At 29.8% G+C, this 15,162-nt stretch overlaps 2 protein-coding genes across 2 annotated transcripts; both read left to right on the top strand.

The window, feature by feature from the left end:
- The first annotated feature begins 545 nt into the window (after positions 1-545).
- LOC107857237 (E3 ubiquitin-protein ligase PUB24-like) lies at positions 546-2,202 on the top strand. The gene has a single exon (XM_016702168.2). It carries the CDS (start codon positions 646-648, stop codon positions 1,897-1,899), a length of 1,254 nt encoding a protein of 417 aa, XP_016557654.1. The 5' UTR covers positions 546-645; the 3' UTR covers positions 1,900-2,202.
- A 10,761-nt stretch (positions 2,203-12,963) lies between these two features.
- Positions 12,964-14,353, top strand: LOC107846237 (E3 ubiquitin-protein ligase PUB23-like; the record flags this gene model as incomplete). Its single annotated transcript, NM_001324634.1, is given in 1 exon segment — positions 12,964-14,353. A coding segment is annotated over 1 exon segment (1,224 nt). The 3' UTR covers positions 14,267-14,353.
- Positions 14,354-15,162: the final 809 nt, after the last annotated feature.

Raw genomic sequence — 15,162 nt, 5'->3', positions numbered from 1 at the left:
CTAATTTTGAGTTTGAATCCTAAATATAGAGTCGTTCGTGTTTGGTGGAGAGCGTTTTACCTTCAGAGTGAAATCACTTGATTGCAGAAATGATATAACTAAATGAAATCATCATCCAAGATCGTGACGAGACAGTAAGTACCTCTTTATCATTGGAATGAAATCGCGTTTGATAAAAAGTATTTTATCCTCAAAATGATATATCAGTATCACCATACAAATTTAAATTAATCAGATTCTAAAACAGATATTCTATCATATGAAAAAACTTAAAAAGAAAAATCTAGCTAGTTATTGGTCTTTACTTTGACCAAAGTCAACCAGCAATCACATTGTGAGAAAGTATGACTATATTTTCTTTGACCAGTCTTATTATTTCCTTTATCAATTAATATAAAACTATATAAATATAAATTATATTAGTATAATATAAACCCTACACAATTTTTTCCACTCTATTAGTCTTCAGTCATCTTCATTTACTTCAGTCTTCAATACACTTAGCCGTTTTTTCTTACCATAGTTTTCTTCTTTCCACACTATCTATTATAACACCTTATATTATAACAACAAAAACTGAAAAGCCAAAAAATAATAATAATATTAATAATAATACATTTTTAGTTCAATTTTTTCTCTTCTTCAATGGATAATATTGAAGTTCCTGAGTATTTTATTTGTCCAATTTCTCTACAAATCATGAAAGATCCCGTTACGACGATAACCGGGATCACCTATGATCGCGATAGCATCGAGTGTTGGTTGTCCAAGAACTGTAATAATCGCACCATTTGTCCGGTCACGAAGGTGCACGTGCCACGAGGCTCTGACCTGACACCAAACCACACTCTACGGCGTTTGATTCAGGCGTGGTGCGTGATGAATGGATTCAACGGTGTAGATTTGATCTTGAGTAGTACTCCGAAGCCTCCGTTAAGCAAAACGTACGTCCTCAACCTCGTGCTTGATCTCTCGGTCCCCAGGACGGAGATCAAGACGTTAGAGAGGTTGGAGGTGTTGGCTAAGGAGAATGAGAGAAATAAGATGTGCATGGTCGAAGTTGGAGTACATAAAGCCCTAGTTAAATTCTTGATCCAATGTTACAAGAAATGTGACACTAATGGACTTGAAAAATCCCTAAGTACACTTTCTTTGATATGGGGTGATAATTATAAAGTCGAAAATCGCGAAGAGATATTAATCGATTCAATAACGTGGGCGTTAGGTCTTGATGATCATCGCGACATGCAGAGCCATGCAGCGATCAAGAACCACGCGGTGAGCCTACTGAGATCCATCATCCAAAAGGCGAATTCGACCACATTGGAGAGACTAAAACCCCAATTATTCGATACAATAACCGGTTTGCTACGCCAGAGTTACAGTACTACCACCATCATCGCGCAAAAAGGGGTCAACGACGCTCTGCATGTCATGCTAGACACCAGTCCATCAGCCAGAAATCGTAAAATGATGATCGAATCAAGGGCAATATTCGAGCTCATCGAGCTCGAAATCAATTATTTTACATCAAATAAAAAGACCAAAGAGCTTATTTTTGGGATATTATTCAACTTATGCTCTTGTGCTGATGGGAGGGCACAACTATTAAGTCATGCATGTGGAATTGCTATGATTACAAAGAGAATTTTGAAAGTTTCACCAATTGTTGATGAAAAAGGTATATTAATTCTTTGTTTAATTTCAAAATATTCATCAACAAGTGGGGTTCTACAAGAATTTTTGAAAGTTAAAGTTGTGTCAAAGATTTGTACTATGATTCAAGTTGATTGTCCTTCATATCTCAAAGATCAAGCCAGGGAAATACTAAGATGTCATTTTGATGTTTGGAAGAATTCACCTTGTGTTGAAGTTGCTACCTTAACAAGGTATGCTTAATGATCATTTACAAGTTTTTTTTTTTTAAAAAAATAATTTATTTTTTTAGTTTTTCATTCAGTTTTCTGTATCTGCTTTCAGACTCGATTCATAATCTGAATTCGTGTTGGAGAATTTCAATTTTGTGATTTTTACGAGAATTTTTTTGGTTTTCCATCTGATGTCTGATATTCAGTTTGAGGTGTGGTTAATTGATTTCGAATCTGAAATTCCATTTTGGGTGTATATTACAAGTCTTATTTTGATGAGAGGGTCTGTATCTTCTTTGAGACTCGACTGATAATCTGAATTCGTGTCGGAATATTTCAATTTTGTGATTTTTACGAAAATATTTTTGGTTTTCATATGATGTCTGGTATTCAGTTTGAGATCTGATTAATTGACTTTGACTTTGAATTTGACATTCCATTTTGGGTGATTATTACAAGTCTTATTTTGAGAGGGTCTGTATACGCTTTGAGACTCGACTAATAATCCGAAGTCATGCGGAAAATTTCAATTTGTGATTTTTACAAGAATATTTTTGGTTTTTCATCCGATGTCTTGTATTCGATTGAGAGACTGATTACTTGACTTCGAATATGAAATTTTATTTTGAGTGATTATTACAAGTCTTATTTTGAGAGGGAAAACGTTCCTTTACCAGAGGTAAATTCTTTCACTGGGCTCGAACACGAGATCTCATTTGATATATTCGAAGCATCAAAATTAATTGATGATTATCTCATATTATATTACTAAAATTAATATTCGAAAAAAATTGTAGAATTTTCTTGATATATATAAAGTTAATCTCATGTAATAATGTTAATAAATTGAAATCATTTGCAAGTAAATGAAGAACTACTTTATTTGATATCCACTTGTACAGAATTATAGATGACTTATTTATTGAACCAAATTTCAAACTTCATCTATTCAAAATATTACTTTTGACTTTATTTATTGTGTTCAATAAATTTGTAGGGCTAGCTCAAGATTTTTAACCAATATAAAATGTTGATTAAAACTAGACCAGGTTTAAATAACCTAAATTTTCTTTTATGGAGGTTTTTTTTTTTTTAAAAAAAAATGTTTTGTTTATATTCTAATTAGGGTATATGGCTTTTTAAGTTAAGTGCAACTGTGGAGTACACCTTAAATTGATCTGTTGTCCATCTATTTATATATATATATTTTTAGGGCAAGTTTTATATTAATTAATCGGTCAAAAATAATTATATTCGCTAGCTAAATATACAGAAAGAATATATTTGTTACATTATTTTTATCTAAAATGTATATTTTATGTATATGATACATTAATATACAAAAAAACATATATTTGCTGACTATTATTTTGATGGGTATGTCCATTTCTCTATTTATTGAGATGATTGTAAGCTTGTTCTAATTTATAAGTTAAAGTTTTCCTAACTATTTAATTTAGTTAATACGTAAAAGAACTCCTAAGTACAAAGGAAAAAGGATTTTCTTTATGAAGCCTCATTTTCAAGGCGGGGCTAATTATGTATCTCGACAGATTTAAAATTGGAAAAAATATATTGAGAGCTAATTATGCATTTTTCCAAAGAGAAAAATGTATCTTCGTTAGATGTATTATGCATCTTGACAGGCCCAAAATAAAAAAAATGTATTAGAAGCTAATTATGTATCTCTATAAAGGAAAAAATGTATCTTTATTGAATTTATTATAAGTAAATCGCGTATCATAAGCTAATTATGTATCTCTATAAGTAAATTGTGTATCTCGACAGACCTGAAATCGAAATTTTTCAGTAATTATGTAAAATATTAAGATTTTTTATAGTCAAACTCTGAACTATCGAAATTTATGTTGTTTGCTGTATTATATTTTATAAGTTTAATGAAGCTTGACTTTGTCTTGGTTTAATTTGTTGGTCTCGAGGTATATAGATGATTGCTTGTATTTTTGATCTAATTTTCTTCTACAACTTGGGCAAATAATATATTATATAGGTATTTTTTTTCATCCATATATTATATAGGTATTGATTAATGATCATGGAGTCAAAGTTTCTTAATTTTGAAAAAGGGGGCTTTCTTAATTTTGAAAAAGGGGGCCAAAAAAAAAAAAAAAGTTTGAGCTTTCTATCTTAATTTTGAAATGGTATATGAAGATATTATATAGGATTAGAATTAGATTGTCAAAATGAAGAGTTGTTATTTAGGTACTAATAAAAGAAGGATGTCTATCAATGTAAAAATGTAAGTTCTATAGAATAATTATAAGATTGATTAATAATGTGTAATAATTATTGGGCTGCTGATGTCTAACATATTCATAATGAACTCGTTTATTTTTAATTGTACTTTTTATTTTTACTCGTTGCTAAATTATAAATAATTTTTTATTTTGCAAGTTCTGGATACATAATTAGCATCCGGATACATAATTTTGAAGTTAAGATACATATTTTTGAACTTATGCATGGAACAACTACTTCATTTTTGCTCAAATATAATTAGCATCCGAATACAGAATATTGATTACTGAGATATATCCGTTTCTAAAACTACTTGATCGAAATACATAATAAATTAAAATTCGTTTCTGAAACTACTTGGTTGAGATACATAATAAATTAACTAGACCAAAGGAAAATACATAACTAAAATTATGTATCAAAAAAATTATTATGGATTTGTGAATGTATCCCGTTGTTTTAAGAAAAAAAAAAAAGATTTAGATAATTAATAAAAAGAAATCTGTAGTTTGGTAAAGATAAATTGCGGTGTTATATAATTTGTTATTACATATATTCATTCTATATATGGTCATAAAAAATTGGATAAGATTAAAAATGACCACATTCGCTGAAAGCTGTAAATAGCATAATAAAATAAAATGCGAAAAGATCGCTTGAGATAATTTGAATATATTTTGTGTCAGTCTATAAATGTATAATTGATTTGTAATTGTAAAAGTACAATAAGTGAAAAGAGTTAAAAGGAGATGTGGTACAATTAAAATTACATGAAAGAAAGTTATCTTAAAATATCTACAAATCAGAGTAAAAATAACTAAATTATGATTATTATAATATATTAACTTATTTTAGTTAGTGTGATGCTGATACAAAATAGGTTAAAATAAAATAAAAATTTATATAGTCGACTCTAACTGAATAATAATAGTGTCTACCCAAAGTATTTTCTAACAATGAGATGTCAGTTGATATAATTAATGAATTTAAATAAACATCATACAAATTTGAACAAGAGAATGTATCTTTAAGTATGGTAACTTCAAAAAAAATTCAATATGTGTTATGATGGGACGATTAAGATTTCTTCACTCTTAGTTAGAGGATTTGAGTTTAAACCCTGGGAGTAAAAAGAAATATTGTTGAGAGCGTCTTGCTCAGAATTAAATCCTGTAACACGATTCTAAATTCGTCGAAATTTTCAATAAGAATACCGGGCATCAGATGAGAAATCAATTTTTTTTCCTAAAAATGAAAGGATAATTTACATAAACCTCAATCCTTTAGTAGCTAATTACTCCTTAACCTCATTTTTTTTCTAAATTACATTAAAATCCTGACTTTAAAATAATTGGATACCTTTTATTGGGTAAGATACATCACTTTTCGATACATAACTAATCAATCAGTTGAATTTAAAGCAGAAATAGTTCTTATGTATCAGTAATACAGATCTTATTTCGATACATATAAGTCCTACATCTCAGTATTTTCAATCAAATACATCATTCTTATGTTTCTGTGCACAAAAATCAGTATGATACATAACATTTGTACCCTTTCTACACGGTCCCTTAATATATCTTTATGTCATTCACAATCTCGTCATTAATGGCGAATACTTCATGAAACCTGCCACACAATACTCTTCTTCACCTCCATTGATATTTTCAAGTAACAACTTTGTAGAGACATACTAGATACATTTCGTGCGGTATTTATATGGTCTGTTAATGAAGAATTTAGGGATGACATTGATGTGGTTGAATGACGAAGATAGAGTTGAGGTGAGTTTATACGTGAAGGGAGTATTAAATTAATGGAGAAAAAATGTTTCTTTATGACGTATTTGTGTAGTTTAGCGAGAGGAGGTAAAATAAATAATTTACGTAATTATTTTAAAGGATTGAAATTTAAGCATAATATTATAGATCCGTCAATATGGGTCAGGTCCGTTGGGCCGTCCGACCCAACCTATAATTTGATGGAGTTGGGCTTCAATTTTTGCGACCCATTTAAGAACAGGGCTTTTTAGCCCGGCCTAGATAAGCCCATGGCTCGTAGGGCTTGAGAAATGTGGGTTGGGCTAGCCCATGGGCTGGCCCGTAAGTCAAATACATGCAACTATTTAGATTGCTTATTAGTATTTTTATTTGGTTTGAAGGATATCATGCCAAAAGTTACTTAATTTCACAATTAGGAATATTTTTGTTGGAGACTTAATTAACAAGTATTAACACTATGCAATATTATCTGATAATATTTATGTTTATTAACATTCTAAAATTAAATTATAAAATATTTTTTTAAAAAAAGTGGGCTTGCCCGTGAGCCCCGCAGCCCATAGAGTAATATTGTGGGCTTGGTGTTTTTTGGCCTATCATTTTGATGGATCAACCCAATCTAACCCGTCAAACTCAAAGCTCGTGTGGGCTAGCCCGAATGGGCTAGCCTGAATGGGCTTAGCCGACCTGTTTTGACAGCTCTACATAATAATAATAAGTTAAGATATGGTTTTATTTGGCAGGTCATGGGCTAAATCCATTTTAATAGCCCATAATCATTTTCAAGTTGAGGCCCATCTTATGACTCTAGCATTGGGCTTAAATATAACTATATTGTGCAAAGAACATAAAATGCGATAGTTTGAAGTTTAATTATAGAAAATTTCAATATTTTGCATAATTAGTATAAATTTTAATTTTGAATATATTGAGATACATAATTAGCTCTTGATATATCCAACAAAGATATATTTTTTTCTTTGTAAAGATACATAATTAGCTGACGATACATTTCTTATCGATTTCGAATATATCGAGATTCATTATATTGATTTTGGGTCTATCAAGATACATGATACATCCAACGAAGACACATTTTTTCTTTGTAAAGATACATAATTAGCTCACGATACATTTCTTATTGACTTCGAATCTATCGAGATACATTATATTGATTTTGGGTCTGTCGAGATACATGATACATCCAACAAAGATACATTTTTTCCTTGTAAAGATACATAATTAGCTCACGATACATTTCTTATCGATTTCAAATCTATCGAGATACATTATATTGATTTTGGGTCTGTCGAGATACATGATACATCCAACGAAGATACATTTTTTCTTGTAAAGATACATAATTAGCTCACGATATTATTATTTTTTTGGTCTATCAAGATACATAATTAGCTTCCCGATACATGCAAGGAAGATACATAATTGGTTGGGATTTTAATACTTACTTTATAAAGGTGAAAATTTATGTAATATGTAAGTTAGGGTGTATATTTATGTTATTTTTCGAACTATTTTTAGAATTTTGTATGGATTAAGTTATTTTAATTCCCAACTACTGTATTAGGGTATTCACATTGTGAAAAATTTCTTATAATACTCATTAGATTGTTTATTGTAACTTATAACACTATTTTTTTTTTGTAATTATTGAATTGTATTTTTAATTTCAAGCTGTAGCAATTTTTATAATTTTTTATTGTTTTTTTTAAATTGTTTAATAATTATGTATTACGTGTTATGCATGTTCCTAGGCGAGTCGTAAGCGTTAAGGGGTCATTTGGTTGGAAAATAAGTTATTTCGGTATTACTAATCTCGGTATTAGTTATTTCGAAATTAGTTATCCCACTCTCAAGAAGGAATAAAAAAAACACTAAAATTTCAAAATAATTAATCTCGAGATGAGTTATTCGATAAATTTTATTCCAAGTAAATATTAAATAAGTTCATGTTAAAATTAATTTTGAGATTAGTCATCTTAGGAATATAATCCATGCAAAATGAAAACCCCATACATGAATCTCAAAGTATATATTGCAATTATATCATGCCCCACAAATTTTTAAAAGTCATCTTTAACTACCATAAATATTTTTTAAAAAAATTATTTTGACCAACTGTTTGTATAGCTGCTTCCATTAATACTGTAGCTGGCTAGGACTTTTTTTTTCTAAGTACAAATAATGAAACACGTGTATGCAATTGAGGCACCTATCCATTAGGATAAAGTATCTTTCATACAAGATTAAAAAAATATATATATTTTGTTTTTAATTAAAAATACTTGATTATGATTAACTTAATGTCTGAATGTTAACATCCTCTATCGAGTAGTGTGTTTATTATTTGTGATTACATACAACAACAAACTCAGTGTATTTTCACACAGTGAGATCTGGAAAGGGTGAAATGTATGCAGTCCATACCACTACCTTCAGAGAAGTAGAGATGTTTTTTCCGATAGACCCCCGGCTCAACACAAAGAATAATAATCAAAGCTGTAATAAAGAAATAACAGAAATAAGACATTCACAAAGTAATACCCTACACTGACGAACCAAAGACACCTACCACCCCCATACCCTCCTACTATCGGCTCCAACCTATGAACATAGCCCTAAGACTATCAATCCGGCTATTCCAAAGCTCTCCTAACTACTGGCTGTGACTCCCCCACATGCACTAGCCTTCTAACCTAATTTGCGTCCTCCATACTTTCCTATCTAGGGTCATGTTATCAGTAAGCTGTAACTGTTTCATGTCACGTCTAATGACCTCTCTTCAGTATTTCTTCGGCCTACCCTTACCCCGCCTGAAATCATCCAAAACTAACCTCTCACACTGATTACATTATTTAAACATATCTGATATTTTTCATTTAGAAGTTATTCGATTATTATATGATTCGTTTTATTTAAGTCCATAGCTATAATCAAATTATATGCTCAAATAAGTCAAATATTCATAATTTGATATGATAAACATTCTTATTATTTTAATTCGCATCTCACGAGTTCTAATACTATTTTTATTAGGTTACATCACATGTGCAAAACAATATTTAGGTTTATAGAGGGAACATAACCAAAAAAAAAAAAAAAAAAAGTACAGTTTAACTTCATGCATGTATAACTAGAAAAATGATATACCAAAATGATGACAGGAAATAAATTATATAAACAATTTTTGAATTTTTTTAAAATTAGATATTACAGATATCTAAACACTCCCAACAAAATTCAAACTTGGTCTCTTATAGCTTTTGTTTTAGGACCCATTTGGTAGGCCGTATTAATTAGAATAATCCTTGGATTAAAATTTAGTTCCATTCAATACATTGTTTGGTTACTTTTTTTAACTTAATACATGGATTGCTTATACAACATATGTGATATTATTTTATCCATAGTAAATGGAGGGATAGCTAATCCAAGGTTTAATAATCCATGGATAAGACCCCTAAATGACCAAATTATCCCTCAATTTCTTTTTCTAAATTCCTTTTATAATTTGATGTCCTCTTTAATTATATTGGGTTAATTATAAATGTCCTATATAATTTTTCAAATTCGATTCATTGTAATTTGATGATTTCAAATGTTTGCTTTTTTTTATTTTTTTTATTTTTTTAATATATTTGGTTTGTTTTACTTACTAGTTTGAATTTTTCTTCGTAGAGAAGGGTGCTTTTTAAATAAAAAAAAGTTTAGTTTATGGATTGATGACTTGAATATTTATTTATTTATTTTAAATAAATTTTAGGTATTTAAACATCTATGTAGCCTTAAATCTATAATTTAAGTCATATTTGACATATAAAAAAAATATTGAAAGTACACTATGCTATTAAGGATTTTCGTAATAACACAGTATACCTTAGTAACAAATTTTTAATATAGTAGTATTCTAGTTTTTAACTTGACTAATTTAATACAACAGGAAATCCCACAAAAATTCAAGGTATAAATGTAAAAAAAAATCTTTGTAGAGTTTTAAATCAAATACAATCAATGGTATATTTTATTTTTAATACAATGAATCAAACACATGATAAAAAATAATTCAAGCATTGTAATTTCTGCATTATTAATCCCTGTATTACTAATTCATGTATTATCTATATTCCTACCAAACGACCCTTATTGTACAATATAATGATAACTAATTTTAAAATTTACTTTTTAAAGTCTTATGGCTGCTTGAAAGGGACATATATACTAAATAAAATATTAAGGAATAAATAATTTAAAAAGTTGCAAAAGAGTTACTATATGAATCCCCAAATATGTTTATGAATATAGTAAAAGTAATACTAAAAATTATTTGAGGAGTCAAACAATATGTTTACGATAAATTTTAAATGTTTCAAATTATTACCTATATTAATTTATACTATACTTTTCATGTAGTAGTTTTTATCTTTACTAAAATAATCTAAAAAATTAATGCATTTGTAAGTCGAAACTATTTCCATTACATAAATAATAAGTTTAAGATTTTTTCGAAGAGTATCAGTTAAGTGAGGGACTATTAGTTAATTTAATTTAGGATCTAAAACTATTTACATAAATACAATTATCCCCATAGAAAGACCTACTATAAATCGTTTAGCGAACTACTAAATTTAATAGGTTATTAAAGTGTTTAATTTTAGGTTGTTGAAATGGAGCGAAATTCATCTGATAATGATACAAAAATTTCCATCAATAAGTTTTTTAAATCTCCCGATCCAGTAATTTAAATAACAATTGCTATCGACACTCTGATTACTCCAAAAAAATAATTATAAGTCTCCAAGCTAACATTTGATCTATTTATTACACATTAATAGCATTCGACTATTTCAAATAAGAAACCAAAAAACCAAAAAAAAAAGGGCATATATATAAAAGGAGAAAGAAATATTCACTAGTGCATTTAATATTACATGTGGGTCTTTTTCTTTAATAATAAAAATTGAAAAATCATGTAAAACACATGTTTAAATTATTAGTAATTCTTATCTTAGGCTGAATGGACATCCACCAATTTCCTAAGTCAATTAACTTTTTTCTTTTCTCATATTTATTCGTTCATATTTGATTTGATCGGTATCAAAATAATAAATAGAAATAATAATTTTATTATGTCATCGCTAATTATTGAAATATGTCTTTTACATATAGTTCCTGCATGTAAGCCTAATAAAATGATATATATTCATCATTAAATGCAGGATTGATAGGTTTTGCGAACACCGGAGTTATTAGAGTTATGACGTTATATTCGAGACAAATTATGTATAATTATATAAAAAAATATATAAAAAGTTGCATAAGATTTAGAAAAGTACTCAGTAACCAAAAAGATAACTGGATGATTTAATTTCTAAGTAGAATCGAAAAAATTTAGACATCAATATCCATCCGAACCTCCAGAGCACCCACAATTCTTAAATTATGGATCCGCCACTATTGCTAGTAGCTTTTAATAAGTCCAGCAAAAGGGTCGGGTCAATCTACATTCAACCTAATTCAAGTATTCAAGTTGGTGAACCCTCAATAGAAATAACCCGATTGGGCTCGGAAGGAGGCCGCCGAACTAGGGTTACCAATGAGGCGGTGCACCAGCAGGACAAATAAATCAGGAGCAGACCTATAGCCAATTTTTGAATGTTTTAGCGCCCGTTAAATATAACACAAATTAGGTATAATTATATAAAAAATATATATATAATTTGATATAATATTTAGAAATGCACCCAGTAAGGCAAGAAAATAGATGAGTGCTTTAATTATCAAGCGAAATCTTAAAACTTTAGATGCCAACATATGTATTTGAACCTTTCAAGCATCTACGATCCATAAATTCTAACTCCGTCACTTGTTGAAAGTCGAAAATAACTAGAAAACGGAGCCAAAATGGAAATTCAGACAAAAATAATTATTAAATAAAAAAACACGTCTACGTAGTAGTAGTTGTTGTCACGTCGGCAATTGGCAAATGTCACATTCTATCATTCTATCACTAAATAAACATATGGTAGTGTAATAAATACCTAAATTATGAACAATGACGAAATTAAGATTTTTATTAAGTAATTTAAAAGTGAATAAACGAACTAATTGAATTTTTTTTTAATATTTACTGCATATATATAAAAATTAATTTTATTATATATAAAGAATTTAATATTTTGCTGAAAGGGTTTGAATGAACTCGAAATATACACTAGCTCCAACCCGAACACGAATTAGACATAAGAAAATGAACGATGCATGTGTTTTTATTTATTTTGAAAGTCAAAAGTGTGCTGTATTTTTCATTTTTTCTACTACGTACACACACTTGGCCCACGTAAATACACGTTCTTCAGGAAATGAATTCCAAAGAATTCAATAATTTTGAAATAAATAATTGTTTCCAATTATATCCTTAAACTAAAGAATTATAGTAGTATTTTTCTTTAATAGTGCTCAATTCTTAAAAAAAAAAAATCTAATAAATAAAGATAGTGAACGTTAAATGAGCTAAAATAATATTTATTTCAAGAGGGAAGGAGTATATGTCAAGCAATTAAACACTTATTATTAAAATATGAGATTGCCGTCTTAAATTTTAAAACTCATAAAATTTAATATTTGAATCCGCCTTTGCATGCAATTTATTGAAAAAATAAAAGAGATTTTTAAATCTTATGCTCATTAATTCATTATAAAATAAAAATATGTATATATATCAAAAGTCTTTTAAATAATCTTAAATAGGTAGCATATTGAAATTTAATTAATGTACAAAATTTTTAAAAATTGTTTTTTTCCTCGAGCTGTAAACAATCTTTTATTAAATTAAATAATTATAAAAGGAAACACCCATGTAAAAGTCTTCTCCTATTTGCGTGTTTTGAGTTTTGACTTTGAAAATCTCTATATATATATAGCCACAACCAAACACACTTATTTTCCAAACCAATTCACTACTCATCTTTATAAAATTTCTATCTAAATCTCAACAAATATATCTTCAACTTCTTCATCTACTCAAAAATAATCTTCTTGTTTTTAGTCATATTTGCAATCTTTCTTATAAGATTCTCCTCCTTCGAATAATCTTGAAAAATTTTCAAAGTACAAATGGAAGAAATTGAGGTACCACCTTATTTCCTCTGTCCGATTTCACTGGAGATGATGAAAGATCCAGTCACGATCTCGACTGGAATAACATACGATCGAGAGAACATCGAGAGATGGATATTCTCAGCTAAGAACAATACGTGTCCGGTTACGAAGCAATCCCTTACGAGCATAGAGTTGACCCCTAATGTCACTCTACGACGATTCATCCAATCGTGGTGTACTCTCAATGCGTCCCATGGCATCGAGAGGTTCCCTACACCGAAGCCTCCGGTCAGCAAAGCTCAAATCTTAAAGCTCATGAAAGAAGCGAAATCGCGCGAAATGCAAATGAAATCACTCAACACACTTAGATCCATAGCTTCTGTGAACGATGCTAACAAGCGTTGCATGGAGTCTGCGGGCGCAGCAGAGTTCTTAGCCTCTGTTGTGATTGATTCGAGTGATGTGTTGGGTGAAGAGGGTTTCATGAGTACTAAAGATGAAGCATTAAGCATCCTCTACCAACTCAAGTTATCAGAAGATGGATTGAGGTCACTCATCACGAGTGGAAATGGTGAATTCATCGAGTCACTGACACGCGTCATGCAGCGTGGGAGCTATGAGTCAAGGGCTTACGCGGTGATGCTGATGAAAGACATGTTCGAAGCATCCACACTACCAACTCTATTTTCGAGCTTGAAGAAAGAGTTCTTCGCTCAAGTGGTTCGAGTCTTGAGGGATGAGATCTCTCAAAAGGCCACCAAAGCGTCATTGCAAGTGCTAGCGCACGCGTGTCCATTTGGGAGGAACAGAGTGAAAGCAGCTGAGGCAGGAGCCGTTAGGGTTTTGGTGGACCTTCTGCTCGATTCATCCGAGAAAAGGACCTGCGAACTGATGCTAATCTTGCTGGATCAAATTTGTCAGAGCGCAGAAGGGAGAGCCGAGCTGTTGAATCATCCGGGAGGGTTAGCCATCGTCTCGAAGAAAATACTTAGGGTTTCGAAAGTAGGGAGCGAAAGGGCAATCAAGATATTGCATTCGATATCAAAGTTTTCATCAACACAAAGTGTTGTTCAAGAGATGTTGAGTTTGGGTGTTGTGGCAAAGCTTTGTTTGGTACTTCAAGTTGATTGTGGAAGTAAAGCTAAGGATAGAGCTAGAGATATTCTCAAAATTCATGCAAAGGCATGGAGGAATTCTCCTTGTATACCTATGAATTTATTATCTTCATATCCATTTTAGGAAAATAGGACCAAAAGAGCAAACAATTGTAATGATTTGATAGAAATAGGAAACACAAAAAAGAAATCAGTAGAATGATTTGTGTACATATTTTTATTTTTTTTCAAAAAATAGGAAAATTGAATTGGACAAAATTGTACTTGAAATTTAGTAGTTCATATACATCTTCTCGAATTCAACTGTCCTATTTTATTTTATGTACTTTAGATTATTATAATAATAATTATTTTTATAAAAGTAGGTACTATTTATTCACTAGGGAGTGCTTACCAGAGCGGAGCTAGCATACAATGAGGGGATTCATCCGAACTCACTTCGGTGAAAAATTACACTGTTTATGTATAGTTAAAATTATTTTTTATGTATATATAGTAGATATTGAACGCCTTCGACTAGTTCGTATATGCACTTTTAAACCCCTCAATAAAAATCCTGACTCACTGATACTTACTATCTGAGCAACTTCCCCTTATCGCAACTCAAGTCCTTAGCTTTATAAACTCCATATGGTGATCAAATACTAGTACTTTATCAAGTGTATTATTAGGACTTTATCAAGTATTGTTAGGAATAATTTGAATTAAGAAGAAGTGAAGTAATACTTGGTCAATTCCCTAATACTTAAAGGTGATTGTCTTAATTAAATTTTAAATTATAAAATTAAAATATTGAATGTACCACTGAAACTATAAATCAAGATTATAATAAGTAATTAGAAAACTTGAAATGGAAGAAAGGGAGTATACCTAATTAAGTGAATGAAAGTTTATTTGATAAGAGACGTAAATGCATTAAAGAGTTTGTCTAATGGCCAAAAGATCCCAAAAATTTACCATCTTTTTATTAGATTTTTGATATTTATACTAAATTCGATTAAATTTGACTTTACACCAAAA

The sequence above is a fragment of the Capsicum annuum genome, chromosome 8, assembly GCF_002878395.1.
Source record: "Capsicum annuum cultivar UCD-10X-F1 chromosome 8, UCD10Xv1.1, whole genome shotgun sequence".
Taxonomy (NCBI): Eukaryota; Viridiplantae; Streptophyta; class Magnoliopsida; order Solanales; family Solanaceae; genus Capsicum; species Capsicum annuum.
Note: the sequence above shows the minus strand (reverse complement) of the source record. Positions and strands in the feature narration are given on the sequence as shown.